Here is a 16,693-nt window from a genome sequence, read left to right on the forward strand (position 1 = left end):
TTGTCATTCAGTTTGCCCTTGGGAAGAGGGTCAAGAAAACAGGATTTTGTTGTTCAGTTGTTCTGCTGGGTGACCTGGATAGCTCTCTTGAGCTTGCAGAGATTAGAGTTTACTACAACCAGTTTTACAAAATTCATGCCAGTCTTCAAGACTTTTTTTCTTCAAGATCCTGTTCTCTATTCCCTGTCTTAGAATTTGTCTTAAGAGGTATTTTGCCTGACAATAAAATCCTTGAAATATGAGTAATGGTACTCATTTACATACATTTACATTCTCTGAGGTACTTGGTTTTGTTAACAATGTCAGTATAAATTATCCCTTCTCCTATCTTCATCTGTCTCTACATTCCTTAATGTTTCTTTGATAGTGTAATTATATTTCAATTAAAATATATTGAAAAAAGGAAAATAAATAGAATTAAAAATGGGAAAAGTTAATGTGGCTCACAGAAGTGAATTAGGTAAATTGTGACGTTATCAGTTCAAATTCTAAACATTTTAGGGAGCCTCAAGCTAATATGCTGATCATCGTACACACACACACATACACACACACACAACTTTTTCTCCAGTCCTTATCATGCTCCTAAAGAATAGTAACCAAATTTCATCATTTCTATAATCAGCATTGCTATATTGACATTATCAGTGCCCAGTATATACCATAGCATCTTATAGAAAGAGCATTACATTTACAGACAGCTGGCCCAGTGGTGGGAGGAGATTGTGATTAAGGTGTTTATACTCATAGTGCACAAATAGACTCTCCTGGTTCTGCTTAGCTTATGATGCCTTCAGTTCATGTCAATGGCATAGTCAAACTTGATATCTTATGCTAAAACAGATTCCAGACCACTGCTTGATCTTTTCCAATCCAACTTCCAGGTTTTATAATTTTTTTTTAAAGTTTTTCCAGCATTCAATAGATTGATCATATTTCTGTATTATGATTGAGAAATAAATGTCTGTTTACCATTCTCAAGGACAAAGGCCTTGATTTTTAACCCAAAACACAAGAAAAAAGCTGCCAAAATACTTCTCAGAAATCCGACTTCCTACATTGTTTTTAGACAGAGCATGTCGTGAGGAAGCTATTCTCCTTAGATTGGATATGTCAGTGATCCTTAGATGTGGATTTTTTTCAGGTCTGAGCTTACTATCTCCAGTGCTGGGAGAATCATGGAGAATAAACTTCTCTGGAAAATGGCCCACAGGAAAAACATTTTATACCTTTATGTTCTCAGTTTCAGATTTATGGTCTGAATAAGAACTTCCCATTATAAAACTGCAAGGAAAAAAAAACAACTTTCAATGAGAAACATACAGAGGATACTTGAGAAATTCATTGACAGTGCAAAGAAAGTTGGCAAAATTATTTCTGACTACTTTAAGAATTATAAGAAATTTAGATTAAAAAAAAATTAGATGTAAAAAAACCATTTGAAAGTACTTCAATCACTGTGGCATTTCTGTCTGACTAAAGGAAGGACTGCTGTTCACCATTCTCTGCTTTCTGACATCTCGATGGTTTTCTGAAGATGGCTTTTTGTGCATTCATCCTCCTCAGGCATGTCCTCCAGAGCCCTCTGAAGAACCATCCTGAGGGACCGATGCTGCCTATGCTGCCTAAAGGAGCCTACAAAGAAGTAAATAATGGGGTTGGCACAGCTGTTCACACAGGACAGGACGGAAGTAATTCGGTAAAGATGACAAAAGGGATAATGCAAATGAACGTCAAACCAGAATAACAGGAACAGGAAAAGCCCAACAGGCAGGCCACAGATGAGGAAGACCATCACTGTGAGTGAAATGGTAACATACAGCCTGGTCAGTGGATTCCGCCTGGAACCACAGAGGATCCTGACCAGTAGGGCCACACTGGACCCAAAGAGAAGCATAAATAAAAAGATCAGAAATGCGGTTACAATAAAGTCAACATTTTTCCACAAATGATGATGAGTATCACTCAGGAATCCTGAGCAGTACCACTCGAGGATGCTCATCAGAAAGGACAGGACCCAGATTAGGGCACATACAATAGCTGACATGTTTTTTGGGCGGTGGCAGTGGTACCAGATTGGCCACAATACAGCCAGGCAGCGCTCTGTGCTAATAGCACTGAGTATGCTCAGGCCTGAGATATAGGGAATGACTGCTGCATTGCCTAAGATTTCTTTGCTTAATTTATGGTCATAGATGTCATAGAAATCAATGACCCGAAGCAGAGAGTCAATAAAGTGACTGCAGAGGGAGAAGAAGTCTGCCAAAGCCAGGTTTAGGATGTAGACTGAGATGGCTTTCCTGCGCATGTGGAATCCCAGGAGCCAGAGCACAGTGGCGTTTCCTGCCAATCCAACCAGGGCAATGATGAGGGCCAGGAAGTGCAGGGTCAGGATTGGACTGCAATTTGGATTCTTGGGCTGGCCAGTCTCATTTGTTGGTGTAGATTCTGTGTTGTGGGATGAGATAATTGGATCCATGCTCACAAGTCTTCCAGTAGTGTCCCTGAGAACATAAACCATGTTTGAGCATCTTAATATGGTCCCTTCTCCTCAGAACCATAATGTTATATAGATACTGTTGTTAGCATTTCTAAATAACTTCATTTATAAATAATAGGAGAATAATATGACTCTCCAAGAAAGAGCTGGAGAGTTCTGGACTGTGCATTCAAGCCCGGAGTTTGTTGACTAAAGCCTGAGTCATTCTTCCTATGTGTAACTCAGGACCTCTATGTCATATTCACATATTCTGTGAGACAAACTTCTCCTTTCAGGGGCTACATGGACCAAGCTCTACTCCTTTCTGGACCATAATTTTTTTTTTCTCATGTGAAAGGATTGAGAAAAACACAGAGATGATCATAACACTGCCATGACTGAGATGGCTCCACCATCCATGGAGAATTACTACCATGTTTTAGGGCCACAAGGGTACTGTGGACCTTTTCTAGGACATTTGTTAGGATGACTGTGTCTGACCCAGAGGTAGCAGTTCTTAAAGACAAAAATGCTTTCTATATTTCCCAGGACTTAGCTTTTCACATATTTTGTATACCACAGTGTGTTCTTTTATTTTTATTAAAGCATGTAAACTTAAAAATCACATTTAAAAATTGTGTGCATGCACATGTGCATTCTTGTAGAGATCAGAGTTGAAGGATTTGGTTCTCTCCTCTAATTTTGTTTTTTCCTGGGGACTGAATTTAGGCCATTAGGTTTGGCAGCAAGTACTTCTGCCCACTAAGCCATTTCATTGGCTTACATTGTGGCAGTGATATTTCCTCAATGTGTGAAAGAACAAACAAATGAGATTCTCTCTAATAGTAGGTAATTTGGATTAAGTAATAAAGTGTAAATTAAGATAAATGAATTACACCACACACATGCATGCACACACATATAATTTAGTTATAAAGAAAAATCTCATTCATTATAGTTACTTTTGTAGATAGGTCTGTATATTTTGGAATGATGTCTATCCCCAAATTCAATGTCTCTGTTATGAGAATTCAGGATAACTTCAACTAGCATCTGGAAAATTTTGTTACACAGTATGAGTTCAGGATTTGGGCTGGAGCTGCATTTGTTCATCAGTACAGACAATGAAGTAAGAAGTTAGCGTAAGGTCTAGGAATTATTATAAGGGGATATGAAAATGATGATGGAGGAGTATTAAGAGTACGTTGTGGAGTGCATGATATAATCTAATTCCTGTCTCTCTAAAGATATCTTAAGTAGAGTTCACTTACTAAAGAAAGTCTTTGTATAAAATAGTTTTTTGATGGAGAGGCACGGAGAGGCACACACAGACACTAAATAGAGAAAACAGCAGCTCACATCTGGGAGACTAATACCAGGTCCCAAGAGGAGGGAAACCAAGGGACAAAGTCACAAATAGAAAACCTACTGCTTCTGGCGAGTGATGAGGTTAAACATCATGATAGGAGCACATTGTGTAGCAAAGAGGCTCATCTAGTTGAGGGCGGGAGATGAAGATGGGGGTGCCTGCGTTAGCTTCTCCCATCTTCCTGTTTTGTTACATTTGGGCACTCAGCTTCTAGGATGAGACCCACATTCCATCTTGGAATCCCTGGTTGTCTCAGACACATTAAGCAGTGTGATTTAGTAATTTTGTAGAATTTTCTTAATCTATATCAACTTGGCACCCAAATACACCTCCTAAAATCATTCAGAATTTCCAAATAAAAGCAATAGCATGGTCATAATTCTACTTAACCCAGATGTCCTGTATACAACTGAAGATGCAGTAATCCACTCCTTTAATCTCAGCAGTTTTACCTTGCTCAGCAGCCAGCATTCACAAATATCTTTCAGATGAATTTCTTAGCTGCCATTCCCTATAAAAACAGTATAAAAAGTCAAATGTAGAAACTCCCAATATACCATTGCATAGAGTAAACATTCTCATTCTAAAACAGAGAACCAGAAAAATATCAAGAAAGTATGGGCCCAAGAAAATCCACTGTTGTACACATTAAATCTTGCATCTTCATATCCATCAACAAGATCACATGGCACTGTGATGTGACCTCAAAGGGCTTGGGAGGCCCTGCCCTTGTGGATTTTCCAATTGCAGCCCATATAGCCTTTCTGATGAGCTGTCTGTGTTCTCTACCTGCAGCAGTTTCCAGCAGATGTACCTTGTTTTCTGGCATCTCCAGTTTCCTTGGATTTTCATCTTGCCTTCAGCTTCATTCTTATGGCAATTTAATCAATAGATTCAATATGTGTACATCAAAACACCACCAGATATTTCTGTGGCAGTTTGAAATGCTTATTATATAATTTATGAGCAAATGCAAAAGATCTAGACAGTTAAAATCATTTCAAGAGTGCCTGGGGTTATAGCCAGAGAGGCAACTACACCTGGGTCCCACCTCTGGACACAGGCCATCCTGGGAGGACCTGCCCAACTTGGCCTCAGTTTCCAGCCAATCGGCGGGCCCTGCGGGAAGGCTCCCCTTTCCCAAGACTGCAGGCAGACCCTGCAGTCTCCACACCCTGCCCCCACACCCATCTGCCTGAGACCCCAGCCACTTCCTGAGACTCAGAAACCAACTCCCAGCTCCAGTCCTCCCATCTGGACCAGAGGTGAGTACCTGGGGTTATAGCCAGAGAGGCAACTGCCCCTGGGTCACACCGCTGGACACAGGCCATCATGGGAGCACCTGACCAACTTGGCCCCAGTTTCCAGCCACTTCCTGAGAACCAGAGACCAGCCCCCAGCTTCCATCCTGCCCTGGAACTCCTATCTGGACCAGAGACCAGAGTAACTCCCATCTGGACAAGAGGAGCTCCCATCTGGACAAAATAAGGAGACCCTAGGGACTTCCCGAGACTCAGAGTCCAGCCCCCAGCTCCTATCCGGCCAGCACTCTCATCTGGACCAGCGCTCACATCTGGCCCTGAGCTTCCATCTAGACCAGAAAGAGGCTTCCTAAATCTGTCAGCTCTCTCTGGACCAAGTACACTGATAAGACCAAGAACGAACACAAGAGGAGATGGACAGACATCAAGGCAGAAGTACATACAACAAAATAAAGAGCAATACCGCATCACCAGAACCTAGCCCTTCTCCAACAGCTAGACCTGAACATCACAGAATGGAAGAAGAAGAAGAAAACAACCTTATAAGTAACATCATGAAGAGGCTAGAGCCTTATATAGAAGAAATCAAATATAAAGTAGAGGAACAGACAAACAAAAAATGGGAAGAACACTATAAAAAATTAGAGGAAAGGATAATTAAAGCAAGAGAAAACAATAAGTCCCTGAAAGAAAATCATGAAAAAGCAAGGGAGACAATCCAAGAAATGAAGAGGGAAATAGAAAAAATGAAGAAGACACTATCAGAAGGAATGTTGGAAATAGAAAATCTGAGTAAACAAACAGGAACTTCAGATGCAAGCATAACCAACAGAATGCAAGAGATGGAAGAGAGGATCTCTGGTGTTGAAGATATGGTAGAAGAAATAGGTTCATTAGTCAAAGGAAACACTAAAACCAACAAAGTCATGACCCAAAATGTCCAAGAAATTTGGGACACCATGAAAAGACCAAACCTACGAATAATAGGGATAGAGGAAGGAGAAGAATACCAACTCAAAGGCACAGAAAATATATTTAACAAGATCATAGAAGAAAACTTTCCCAACTTAAAGAAGGAAATGCCTATGAAGATATAAGAAGCCTATAGAACACCAAACAGACTAGACCCCCCAAAAAAGTCCCCTCACCACATAATAATTTAACAACTAAAAATACAGAATAAAGAAAGAATATTGAGGACAGCAAAGGAAAAAGTCCAAGTGACTTATAAAGGCAAACCCATCAGAATAACACCTGATTTCTCAATGGAGACTTTGAAAGCCAGAAGGACCTGGACAGATATAATGCAGACACTAAGAGACCATGGATGCCAGCCTAGGCTAATATACCCAGCAAAACTTTCAATCATCATAGATGGAGTGAACAAGACCTTCCAAGACAAAACCAGATTTAAACAATACTTATTCATAAACCCAGCCCTACAGAAAGCACTAGAAGGAAAATTCCAACTAAGGAATGCAGATACACCCATGAAAACACAGGCAATAGATAACACCACAGCAGTAAACCCCAAAGAAGAGAAGTACACACACACTACCACCAAAAAATAAAATTAACAACAGGAACGAACAATCACTTGTCATTAATATCCCTTAATATCAATGGACTTAATTCACTTATAAAAAGACACAGACTAACAGAATAGATATGAAAACAGGACCCATCTTTCTGCTGCCTACAAGAAACACACCCCAAATTCAAAGACAGACACCTCCTAAGAATAAAAGGCTGGGAAAAGACTTTCTAATCAAATGGTCTTAAGAAGCAAGCTGCTTGCTGTAGCCATCCTAATATCCAGCAAAATAGACTTCAAACTAAAAATCAATCAAAAGAGATGATGAAGGACATTACATACTCATTGCAGGAAAGATCCACCAAGATGAAGTCTCAATTCTGAACATTTATGCCCCAACCACAAGGGCACCCACATATGTAAAAGAAAAATTATTAAAGCTTAAATCACATATAAAACCCCACACATTAACAGTGGGAGACTTCAACAGCCCACTTTCACCTCTGGACAGATCGGCCAAATTGAAACTTAACAGAGACATAATCTTACCAAAAGCAATCTACAGATTCAATGCAATCCCCATCAAATTACCAACACAATTCTTCACAGATCTGGAAAGAATAATACTCAACTTCATATGGAAAAGCAAAAAAACCAGGATAGCCAAAAGTACAATAAAACAAATTCTGGAGGCATCTTGATCCCCGACCTCAAGCTCTACTATAGAGCTACTGTAATAAAAACAGCTTGGTCCTGGCATAAAAACTGACATGTGGACCAATGGAATCAAATTGAAGACTCTGATATTAACCCGCACATCTATGAACATACAATTTTTGACAAAGAAGCCAAAAATGTACAATGGAAAAGAGAAAGCATCTTCAACAAATGGTGCTGGCATAACTGGATGTCAATGTATAGAAGGCTGCAAATAGATCCATATCTGTCACCATGCACAAAACTTAAGTCCAAGTTGATCAAAGACCTCAATATAAATCCAGTTACTCTGAACGAGATAGAAGAGAAAGTAGGAAGTACTCTTGAACGCATTGGCACCAGAGATCACTTTCTAAATATAACACCATTAGTACAGACACTGAGAGAAACAATCAATCAATGGGACCTGTTGAAACTGAGAAGCTTTTGTAGAGCAAAGGACATGGTCAACAAGACAAAGCAACAGCCTACAGAATGGGAAAATGTCTTCACCAACCCGACATCTGACAGAGGGCTGATATACAGAATATATAAAGAACTCAAGAAATTAGACATCAAAATGCCCAACAGTCCAATTAAGAAATGGGCTATAGAACAAAACAGAGAATTCTCCACAGAGATAGTTCAAATGGCTGAAAGACATTTAAGGAATTGCTCAACATCCCTAATTATCTGGGAAATGCAAATCAAAATGACTCTTAGATACCACCTTACACCTGTCAGAATGGCTAAGATCAAAAACACAGAAGACCCCTTATGCTGGAGAGGATGTGGAGCAAGGGGAACTCTCCTCCACTGCTGGTGGGAATGCAAGCTTGTACAGCCACTTTGGAAATCAATATGGTGCTTCGTTAGAAAATTGGGAATCCATGTCCCCCAAGACCCAGCTGTAGCACTCTTGGGCATATACCCAAGGAATGCTCAATCACACCACAAGGGCATTTGCTCAGCTATGTTCATATCAGCATTGTTTGTAACAGCCAGAACCTAGAAACAACCTAGGTGCCCTTCAACTGAAGAATGGATAAAGAAAATATGGTACATATACACAATGGAGTACTACTCAGCACAGAAAAACAATGACATCATGAGGTTTGCAGGCAAATGGATGGATCTAGAAAAAATCATCCTGAGTGAGGTAACCCAGACTCAGAAGGACAAACATGGTATGTACTCACTCATAGGAGGATACTCGATGTAAAACAAAGATGACTAGACTGCTGCACAACTCCAGGGAGGCTACCTAGAAAGCGGGACCCTGGGAAAGACCCAGGGATCACCCAATGACAGAGAAATGGATGAGATCTACATGAACAACCTGGATGACAGTTGGAGTGATGAAGGGCAAGATTTGAGGGGAAAGAAAGCTTAGGGGAGCAGGAGATCCCAGCTGGATCAAGAACAGAAAGGGAGAACAAGGAATAACAGAATATGGTAAATGAAGACCACATGAGAACAGGAATAGGCAGAGTGTTGGAGAGGTCCCCATAAATCCACAATGATATATCCTCTGTAGACTGCTGGCAATGGTCGAGAGAAAGCCTGATCTGACCTAGTCTGGTGATCAGATGACTAAACACCCTAACAGTCATCTTGGAACTCTCATCCAATAACTGATGGAAGTGGATGCAGAGATCCTCAGCCAGGCCCCAGGTGGAGCTCCAGGTGTCCAACTGTCGAGAAAGAGGAGGGACTACAAGAGCATGAATTGTTGAATCCAAGATTGCAAAAAGCACAGGGACAAATAGCCAAACGAAAGAAAGCACATGAATGATGAACCAACCAACGGCTGTGGAGCCCCCAGCTAGATCAGGCCCTCTGGATAAGTGAGACAATTGAATAGCTTGATCTGTTTGGGAGGCTCCCAGGCTGTGGTACCAGGACCTGTCCTTAGTGCATGAGCTGGCTGTTTGGATCCTTGGACTTACTACACAGGGACACATGCTCAGCCTGGAAGGAGGAGACAGGACCTGCCTGTACTGAATCTACCAGGTTTAAATGAATCCCCAGGGGTGTCTTGGTCCTGGAGGACATGGGAATGGAAGGGAGGGGATGGGGGGAATGTGGGGTAAGGTGGGATTGGGAACGACAGGGGAACCCATGGCTGATGTATAAAATTAAAACACATAATAAAAAAAAATAATTTCAAAAGTAAAAAACCAAGTTGAGGACACAAACTACTGGATGTAGACTTCCCGCTGAGTTCCAGTCATCATAGCAGTAGATGTGGGTGTAACTGGACCAGAGACTAATACAGATGTTTTGATGAAGTGAAAGATAGTATTTTAGTACTTATAGCTAGATGGATAATACTTAACTTTGCTGTTGTGTGACAGTAGCCACAGACAATGCATAAATTAATGTTTCTTTCTTTCTTTTTGTTCTCTCTTATATTTGTTTTTCTCCTCTCTCTTCACTCATTATCTATTTACCTACACACATCATACATGTCTATATATGCTATTATATATAATTTTCATGAGCTGATATTTCAAACTAACCTTGATAGACAAAATATCACGATATTAGCTGAATTCAGACATTTGCATAGTTTCTTAAGAAAAGCTTTTCTTCATCTTTCTCTACCCAAGACATGTTGTTTAAGATCTGGAGAGTCAGCATCAAAGACTGCCACTGTTTTCAATGATGCTCTTCCTGGACAGAGGATTCAAAAGGAAGCAGAAGATGGCTTGATGCTGGTAATAGTAGACAGGGTATGAACAATGCTAAGGTAAGTTTTAATCATAAATTCAATTTGAATATAGAAACCATGTTAGACGCCAGGATGCAGAGGAGGAACACTAGTACTGTGAGCTCAGGAGTCATACGTGGCTTATTCAGTAGTAGCATCCATTGGGAATCCTGTCCAGTAAGGCAGCATTGACTCAGAGAACACAACAAACAAAAATACAGTAGTGATGAAATGCATTGCGCAACTCCAGTCACAGTCAAAATCTCTAAACAGATAGCCACAGTGATGCTTTTTCAGGTTGCTTAGCAGTAGAGACATTACCCAGAGCAGGACCCACAGGACACCTAATGCATGTCTTATGTCAGTAGTGGCAACACAGATAGGTCATGCATAGTGCTAATGGTGCTGAGTGTGTTCAGGCCTACTATAGCCTACCATAGGAACAGCTGGTAACAATGAGCAAGTCACTGGGAACCAGGATAGTGGTAGATAAAATATGTAGGTGAGTTAAACCAGGGAACTTACAACGAAACAGCACAGGGAGAGGAAGATGGTCCTTCTGGGTTGCAGATATTGATAAAGTATGTGTTCCTGTGCATTTGAAGCTCAGGATTTAGAACACTATCATGTTTCCTGCCAGCCCAAACAGGGCAATTATTAAGGCTTGGAAGCTCCTTAGCAGAGGAGCCTTATAGAAATACGAATGTCTTAGTTAAGGTTTCTATTGCTGTGATGAAACACCATGACCAAAAGCAACTTGGAGAAGAAGGGTTTGTTTCAGCTTACAACACACAGGTTTCACTCCATCACTGAGGGGAGTCAGGGCAGGAATTCAAAGGAGCCTGGAGTAGGAACTAAGGCAGAAGCTATGGAGCAGTGCTGCTTACTGGCTTGCTCCTTATGACTTGCTCAGCCTACTTCTTTGTAGCACCCAGGACCACTGGCCCAGGGGTAGCACTGCTCACAATGGGCTGGGCCCACCCCCATCAATCATTAATCAAGAAAATGTCCTACAGACTTGCCCACAGACCAATCTGGTGGAGTCATTTTTCTGAACTTAGGTTTTCTTTTCCCAAATAACTCTAGCTTGTGTTAGGTTAACATAAAATAAGACAGCACAATAGAGAAATGTTCTCAGTTCCAGTCATTGCTGTAAGTTGGGTTTCCCCCATTGAGTTTAATGGAACCTCCAGCAGTTCCCCTGGGAAGCCAACCAAGACACTAACACCCACAAAATATGATCTCTTATTCTTAGGACCATCATGTGTTATTGGAATTACTGTCTCTGTGTCACAGGGGAGGAAACAGGTACAAAATTATTTTTAAAAGATGAAATGCTTACAGTTTGGATTGACCCAGTTCCTGTTGGTGTTAAACACCACATTTTCTCTCCTTTACTGACAAAGGAATATTCTCTAGGCTAGACATTCATATAGACTCCAACAGTCCCTGCCAGATACCATACCATGTCTCCAGAATTTCTTAACGTGAGAAAAATTAGTCTGGGATAGAATGTGAGAAAATAGGATTATGGACACAGGCATTGCCTTGTCCTGGGCTAGAAAATTTCTTTCAGCTACTGAAATTAAAAATTACAAAGAAGACCTCTGGCCACAGTCATGACTTGATGTAGGAGATGCTTTGAGGATGTAAGGGAGCCCAACTTTTAGGACACATCGTGAGGATGGCTGTCTGTCATACAGCCCTTTGAAGACAGGAACGTGTCTATTTCTGAGGGTCTAGCTGTGTGTGTGTGTGTGTGTGTGTGTGTGTGTGTGTGTGTGTGTGTGTGTGTGTGTGTTTCTGTGTTCTTGATATTTGTTCACCAAATGAGTGAGTGGAAGAGGAGCATGACAGTACTGGATTATTTGGGTTAAATGCAAAAGTAAAAATGAAACACAATTATAGGTACTAGGACATTTAAGTAAAGCAAGGTAAATAATAGTTTATTCTTCAGGACACTCTTGGACAGCTCTGTGTGTTTAGACGAATCTCCCGAGTATTACACGGATGGACCCCTCTCCTATGATCAGCATTGGACTCACTTCCTGCTCCTCTGGTAACCCCAGAAAGGGAAGCATCACATTTGCCTTCCTAGGACTTAAAGTACCCAGAAAAGGTGGAGATATCAGGGTTTTTTTTGAGGTCCATTAAAAGAGAGATCCTTCCTCTTGGTCAAAAGAATGAATTCTGAGTTCTCCCTCTAACCCTGTGTAGAGACACGACACTGATCTGCTCAATAGATTACAACACTACATATTTTTATTGCCTCCTTCAAGAGTTGACCACTCTGTGCTTGCCAGTCACCTGGCTAGGAGATTGCTAAGGTGGTGTAAAGAATGGCAATTCACTTATCCCTCACAGGAGCACCATCTTAGTGCAGCTGTCTCTGAGCTTCCCTCACATGGTACAGTTAAGCTTGTCTGCTTCTCTGTGTGTACTCTAACACAGAAAAGCATTACCTCCCTAGCCCCATGGGACAAAAGCCCAAGCATGCTTTTCCTGACACTCTGGACTTTCTCACTCATCTCTAAAACCCCCATCCCCTTCTCCATGGAGTTTCTTTCCAACTTCTGTTGCTGGGCATGCCAGCTTTCTTGGAATCTAACTCAAAAGGCATTTTTTTTTTCTTGTCCCCTTTTTCATCTTCCTCCTGCCCAGATTTGTAGCTTGTCTTCTTTGCTGTTTTGCTCTGAAATTCTAATAACACCGAGCTTCCTTCTGAATCTGTTTTTATAATCTTTTCTGGGGGAGGGATTGTTTTAAAATTCTTTTATTACTGAGGGTACCCTGACTTCTCCCACAACACAAGGACTCATTATGACTTGGCTGAGCATGGAGATCTATTTTTGCACACAGATTGTGTGTGTCTGGGTAGGCTGGGGTGGGAAGGAGGGACAATGTAGGCTGAATTGCTCAGCAACATAAAGAAGGAAGGAAGGAGGGTGAAGTCTGAGTGCCAGGAAAAGGCGTAGTGGAATTAAAACCAAACAACAAAAGGAAGACTTAATTGGTGTCCTGTGAAGTGAGCCAGAGGAACGCATTCCATTCCTTCTCCCAGGAAGTCCTTAGTGGGGTTTCCTTTGCATTTGATTGCGAGGAGCCTTTGAAGGGAAGCGGAAGTGTAGGGCTTAGAATATAAAGAGGACCCCCCCCCCGCCACACCCCCATCTCCACTAGGTGTAGAAATAACTGATCTGAAATCAGCAGGTACTTTCTCTTTGGGGTCTTTCAACACTTGGAGAGGTAGGGGTTAACATTTTTTCTCAACTTTTAGAAGATGGCTTTGGAGCAGAGAGGGGGAACTGATTTGCTCTTAACACTGTGGGTGGAGTCCAGTAGCCTCTCTGGCTGTTCTCTCTTCTGCACAGGCCTACAATCTTAGCATCCCAGAACTATTTATTATACATAGAGGAAATAAAATCCTGGGGTTAATTTTCATGTTAAACCCATGTTTGACATAAAAGTTCTGGGTTAAATAAAATACAGCAGAAACAAACTCCAGAGGTGAGGAAGAGAAGCCTGTGAAGTAGAAGAGAGATATGGGTAGAAGCCAATTAAGGACAAATGTTGCACTCCAGCATCTCTCTCCTGCCTCTCAAAGTAGACGGGATTTCCTTTAGAGGACACACCTAGAAAGGAGCTCTCCAAGTAGACAGAAGATACACCCTCCTCCTATAGGATGCAGAGGGGCACCAGGAAGTGAAGGTAGCCTTTTTAGATAAGCTTTCAAAGCCTTAGTTGGTTGGAGGGTGTGGGGAGGAAATTAGCAATTAGCATCTTTGTTGTCTGGACATAGTACTCTTTTTTTTTTTTTTTGATTACATTTCTTTGTTCTACCTTGGGTTATATTAATTTCAATTTCCATTTTTTTATTATGTGTTTTAATTTTATACATCAGCCATGGGTTCCCCTGTCATTCCCCCCTCCCACCTCCACCCCCCTTCCACCCAGCCCCTCCCCTCCATTCCCATGTCCTCCAGGACCAAGACACCCCTGGGGATTCATTTAAACCTGGTGGATTCAGTACAGGCAGGTCCTGTCTCCTCCTTCCAGGCTGAGCATGTGTGCCTGTGTAGTAAGTCCAAGGTTCCTAACAGCCAGCTCATGCACTAAGAACAGGTCCTGGTACCACAGCCTGGGAGCCTCCCAAACAGATCAAGCTATTCAATTGTCTCACTTATCCAGAGGGCCTGATCTAGCTGGGGGCTCCACAGCCGTTGGTTGGTTCATCATTCATGTGCTTTCTTTCGTTTGGCTATTTGTCCCTGTGCTTTTTGCAATCTTGGATTCAACAATTCATGCTCTTGTAGTCCCTCCTCTTTCTCTACACTTGGACACCTGGAGCTCCACCTGGGGCCTGGCTGAGGATCTCTGCATCCACTTCCATCAGTTATTGGATGAGAATTCCAAGACGACTGTTAGGGTGTTTAGTCATCTGATCACCAGACTAGGTCAGATCAGGCTTTCTCTCGACCATTGCCAGCAGTCTACAGAGGATATATCATTGTGGATTTCTGTGGATTTCTCTCGAGCACTCTGCCTATTCCTGTTCTCATGTGGTCTTCATTTATCATATTCTGTTATTCCTTGTTCTCCCTTTCTGTTCTTGATCCAGCTGGATCTCCTGCTCCCCTAAGCTTTCTTTCCCTCAAATCTTGCCCTTCATTACTCCCACTGTCGTCCAGGTTGTTCATGTAGATCTCATCCATTTCTCTGCCATTGAGTGATCCCTGGGTCTTTCCCAGTATCCCGCTTTCTAGGTAGCCTCCCTGGAGTTGTGCAGCAGTCTAGTCATCTTTGTTTTACATCGAGTATCCTCCTATGAGTGAGTACATACCATGTTTGTCCTTCTGAGTCTGGGTTACCTCACTCAGGATGATTTTTTCTAGATCCATCCATTTGCCTGCAAACCTCATGATGTCATTGTTTTTCTGTGCTGAGTAGTACTCCATTGTGTATATGTACCATAGAGTAGTACTCCATTGTGTATATGTACCATATTTTCTTTATCCATTCTTCAGTTGAAGGGCATCTAGTTTGTTTCCAGGTTTGACATAGTACTCTTTAGTTTGAACACGTGGCTTTAGAGTCTCTGGGAGACATCACCAGAAGACTAGAGGGAGGGAGGGGAGAGTTGAATTTTTGGCTCTTAGCTCTGGACCTGTGAGGCTCTGAGTTGGCAATGGCAGTGCCTTTCTGCTTGCATGGCCATCCTCTTCAACTATAGCTAGGTCTAATCTTCTCTCTGGAACTGCTTCTTCCCTGTCTGCGTATAAGGGTGGACACAGTGCCTTACTAGACAAGCCTTAAGGTGATTGATTTGCATTGTCAGTGTTCCTTAATCATGTCAATCATTGTAAATAGTCAACTCAAGGAATATTCCTCAAACATTTCAATATGGGCTAACATTTTTCTTCTGCTACCTTCTCAGGTTTCATATATACAAAGGAGAATAACTTGAAAAGCAAATAAAACAGTGAAACCTGGTTTATAGCAGTCAGTCTGAGAAGCAAGGTCTGAATGTCATCTTAACCCATTCTTCCCTTTTAATTATTTATTTTTGAGACAGAGTATCTCCATGTAGCCCAGTCTGACTTCAAGAGAGTGTAATACTCCTTTATTCTCCCACACACTGAGATTAAGGGAGTGTGCAACCACATCAGCTTCCACCTTGAAATGAAAGTAAGATGCATCATTCTCCATATAGTAACATATCTGAATAACCAGAATAAAAGAAATGTCAATGGCCTTGGTAATCTTATTGAGATCCCCCCTATTCAAGGTTGCCAACACCGTTTGCAGAAGGAAGCCTCTTGTCTCTTTCCTTTCCCTGAAGAAAGTTCTGTGGTCCCTGCATGCAGCTTCTTAGTGTAGAAGCAGAAGGATATATTCATAGGAATAGCAGAAGGAAACAAATGTATCTGGACACAAATCCTTACCTTTCTTCCAATCTTCTGTCAGGAGTCGGAGAGCTATTTGTCCTGAATACAGAGAATCTTCTGGGGTCAAGGATGTGGAATATCCTTTATGCCTGCTAAGAAATGCTTGTAAGAGCTTTAGTAGGACCTAGTGACCAAGTAAGACTTACTTAGATGCTGGGCAGCTCATGTGATTTCTTGTACAAGGGCTGTGGGTTAATAAGAAGTCAGATCAATGTGAGACACAATTCTTCACAGAGCTATTTCTGGATGACTTCCCAGTTTCCACTCATACTGAGCCTCTCCCTTCCCACCTTATATGGTATCCCCCATTTCCATTAGTAAGTGCCATTCTGAAGCTTTAATTGCCAATTATGAGCCTAGGCAGTAACAATTTAGGTAAATTGAGCTGCTTGAGAGATTTATAACTGAAGTATATCATAGTATCTCTAAAGAATCCCCATTTTTTCAACTCTCTTTTTTTGTTCTTCCTTGTGTTCTTCACCTAATAATAGTTAACTGGTAGGTGTTCTTTTATTGGAACTGGCAGACAAGTACAAGAGAAGTGAATTTATCCCTTACTCCCATTCTCCAGATGACACGCTTGCTGTCCTTTCTATTCCCATTGTGTTCATTATCTCTGAATAGTAAAGTTGTATTTCTGTTTTTAGTTGCTTGTGTTGAAAAGTGAACCAACTGACTTCCCTTATTAAATGAGT

At 41.5% G+C, this 16,693-nt stretch overlaps 1 protein-coding gene across 1 annotated transcript; it reads right to left on the reverse strand.

The window, feature by feature from the left end:
- Window positions 1-1,444: 1,444 nt before the first annotated feature.
- On the reverse strand, window positions 1,445-16,100 carry LOC118580261 (mas-related G-protein coupled receptor member X1-like). The gene is made up of 2 exons (XM_036181936.1): window positions 15,996-16,100; window positions 1,445-2,504 (listed from the first exon to the last, which is right to left on the reverse strand). Exon 2 carries the CDS (start codon window positions 2,477-2,479, stop codon window positions 1,496-1,498), a length of 984 nt encoding a protein of 327 aa, XP_036037829.1. The 5' UTR covers window positions 2,480-2,504; window positions 15,996-16,100; the 3' UTR covers window positions 1,445-1,495.
- Between the last annotated feature and the right edge of the window lie 593 nt (window positions 16,101-16,693).

The sequence above is a fragment of the Onychomys torridus genome, chromosome 1, assembly GCF_903995425.1.
Source record: "Onychomys torridus chromosome 1, mOncTor1.1, whole genome shotgun sequence".
In the NCBI taxonomy this organism is placed as follows: domain Eukaryota; kingdom Metazoa; phylum Chordata; class Mammalia; order Rodentia; family Cricetidae; genus Onychomys; species Onychomys torridus.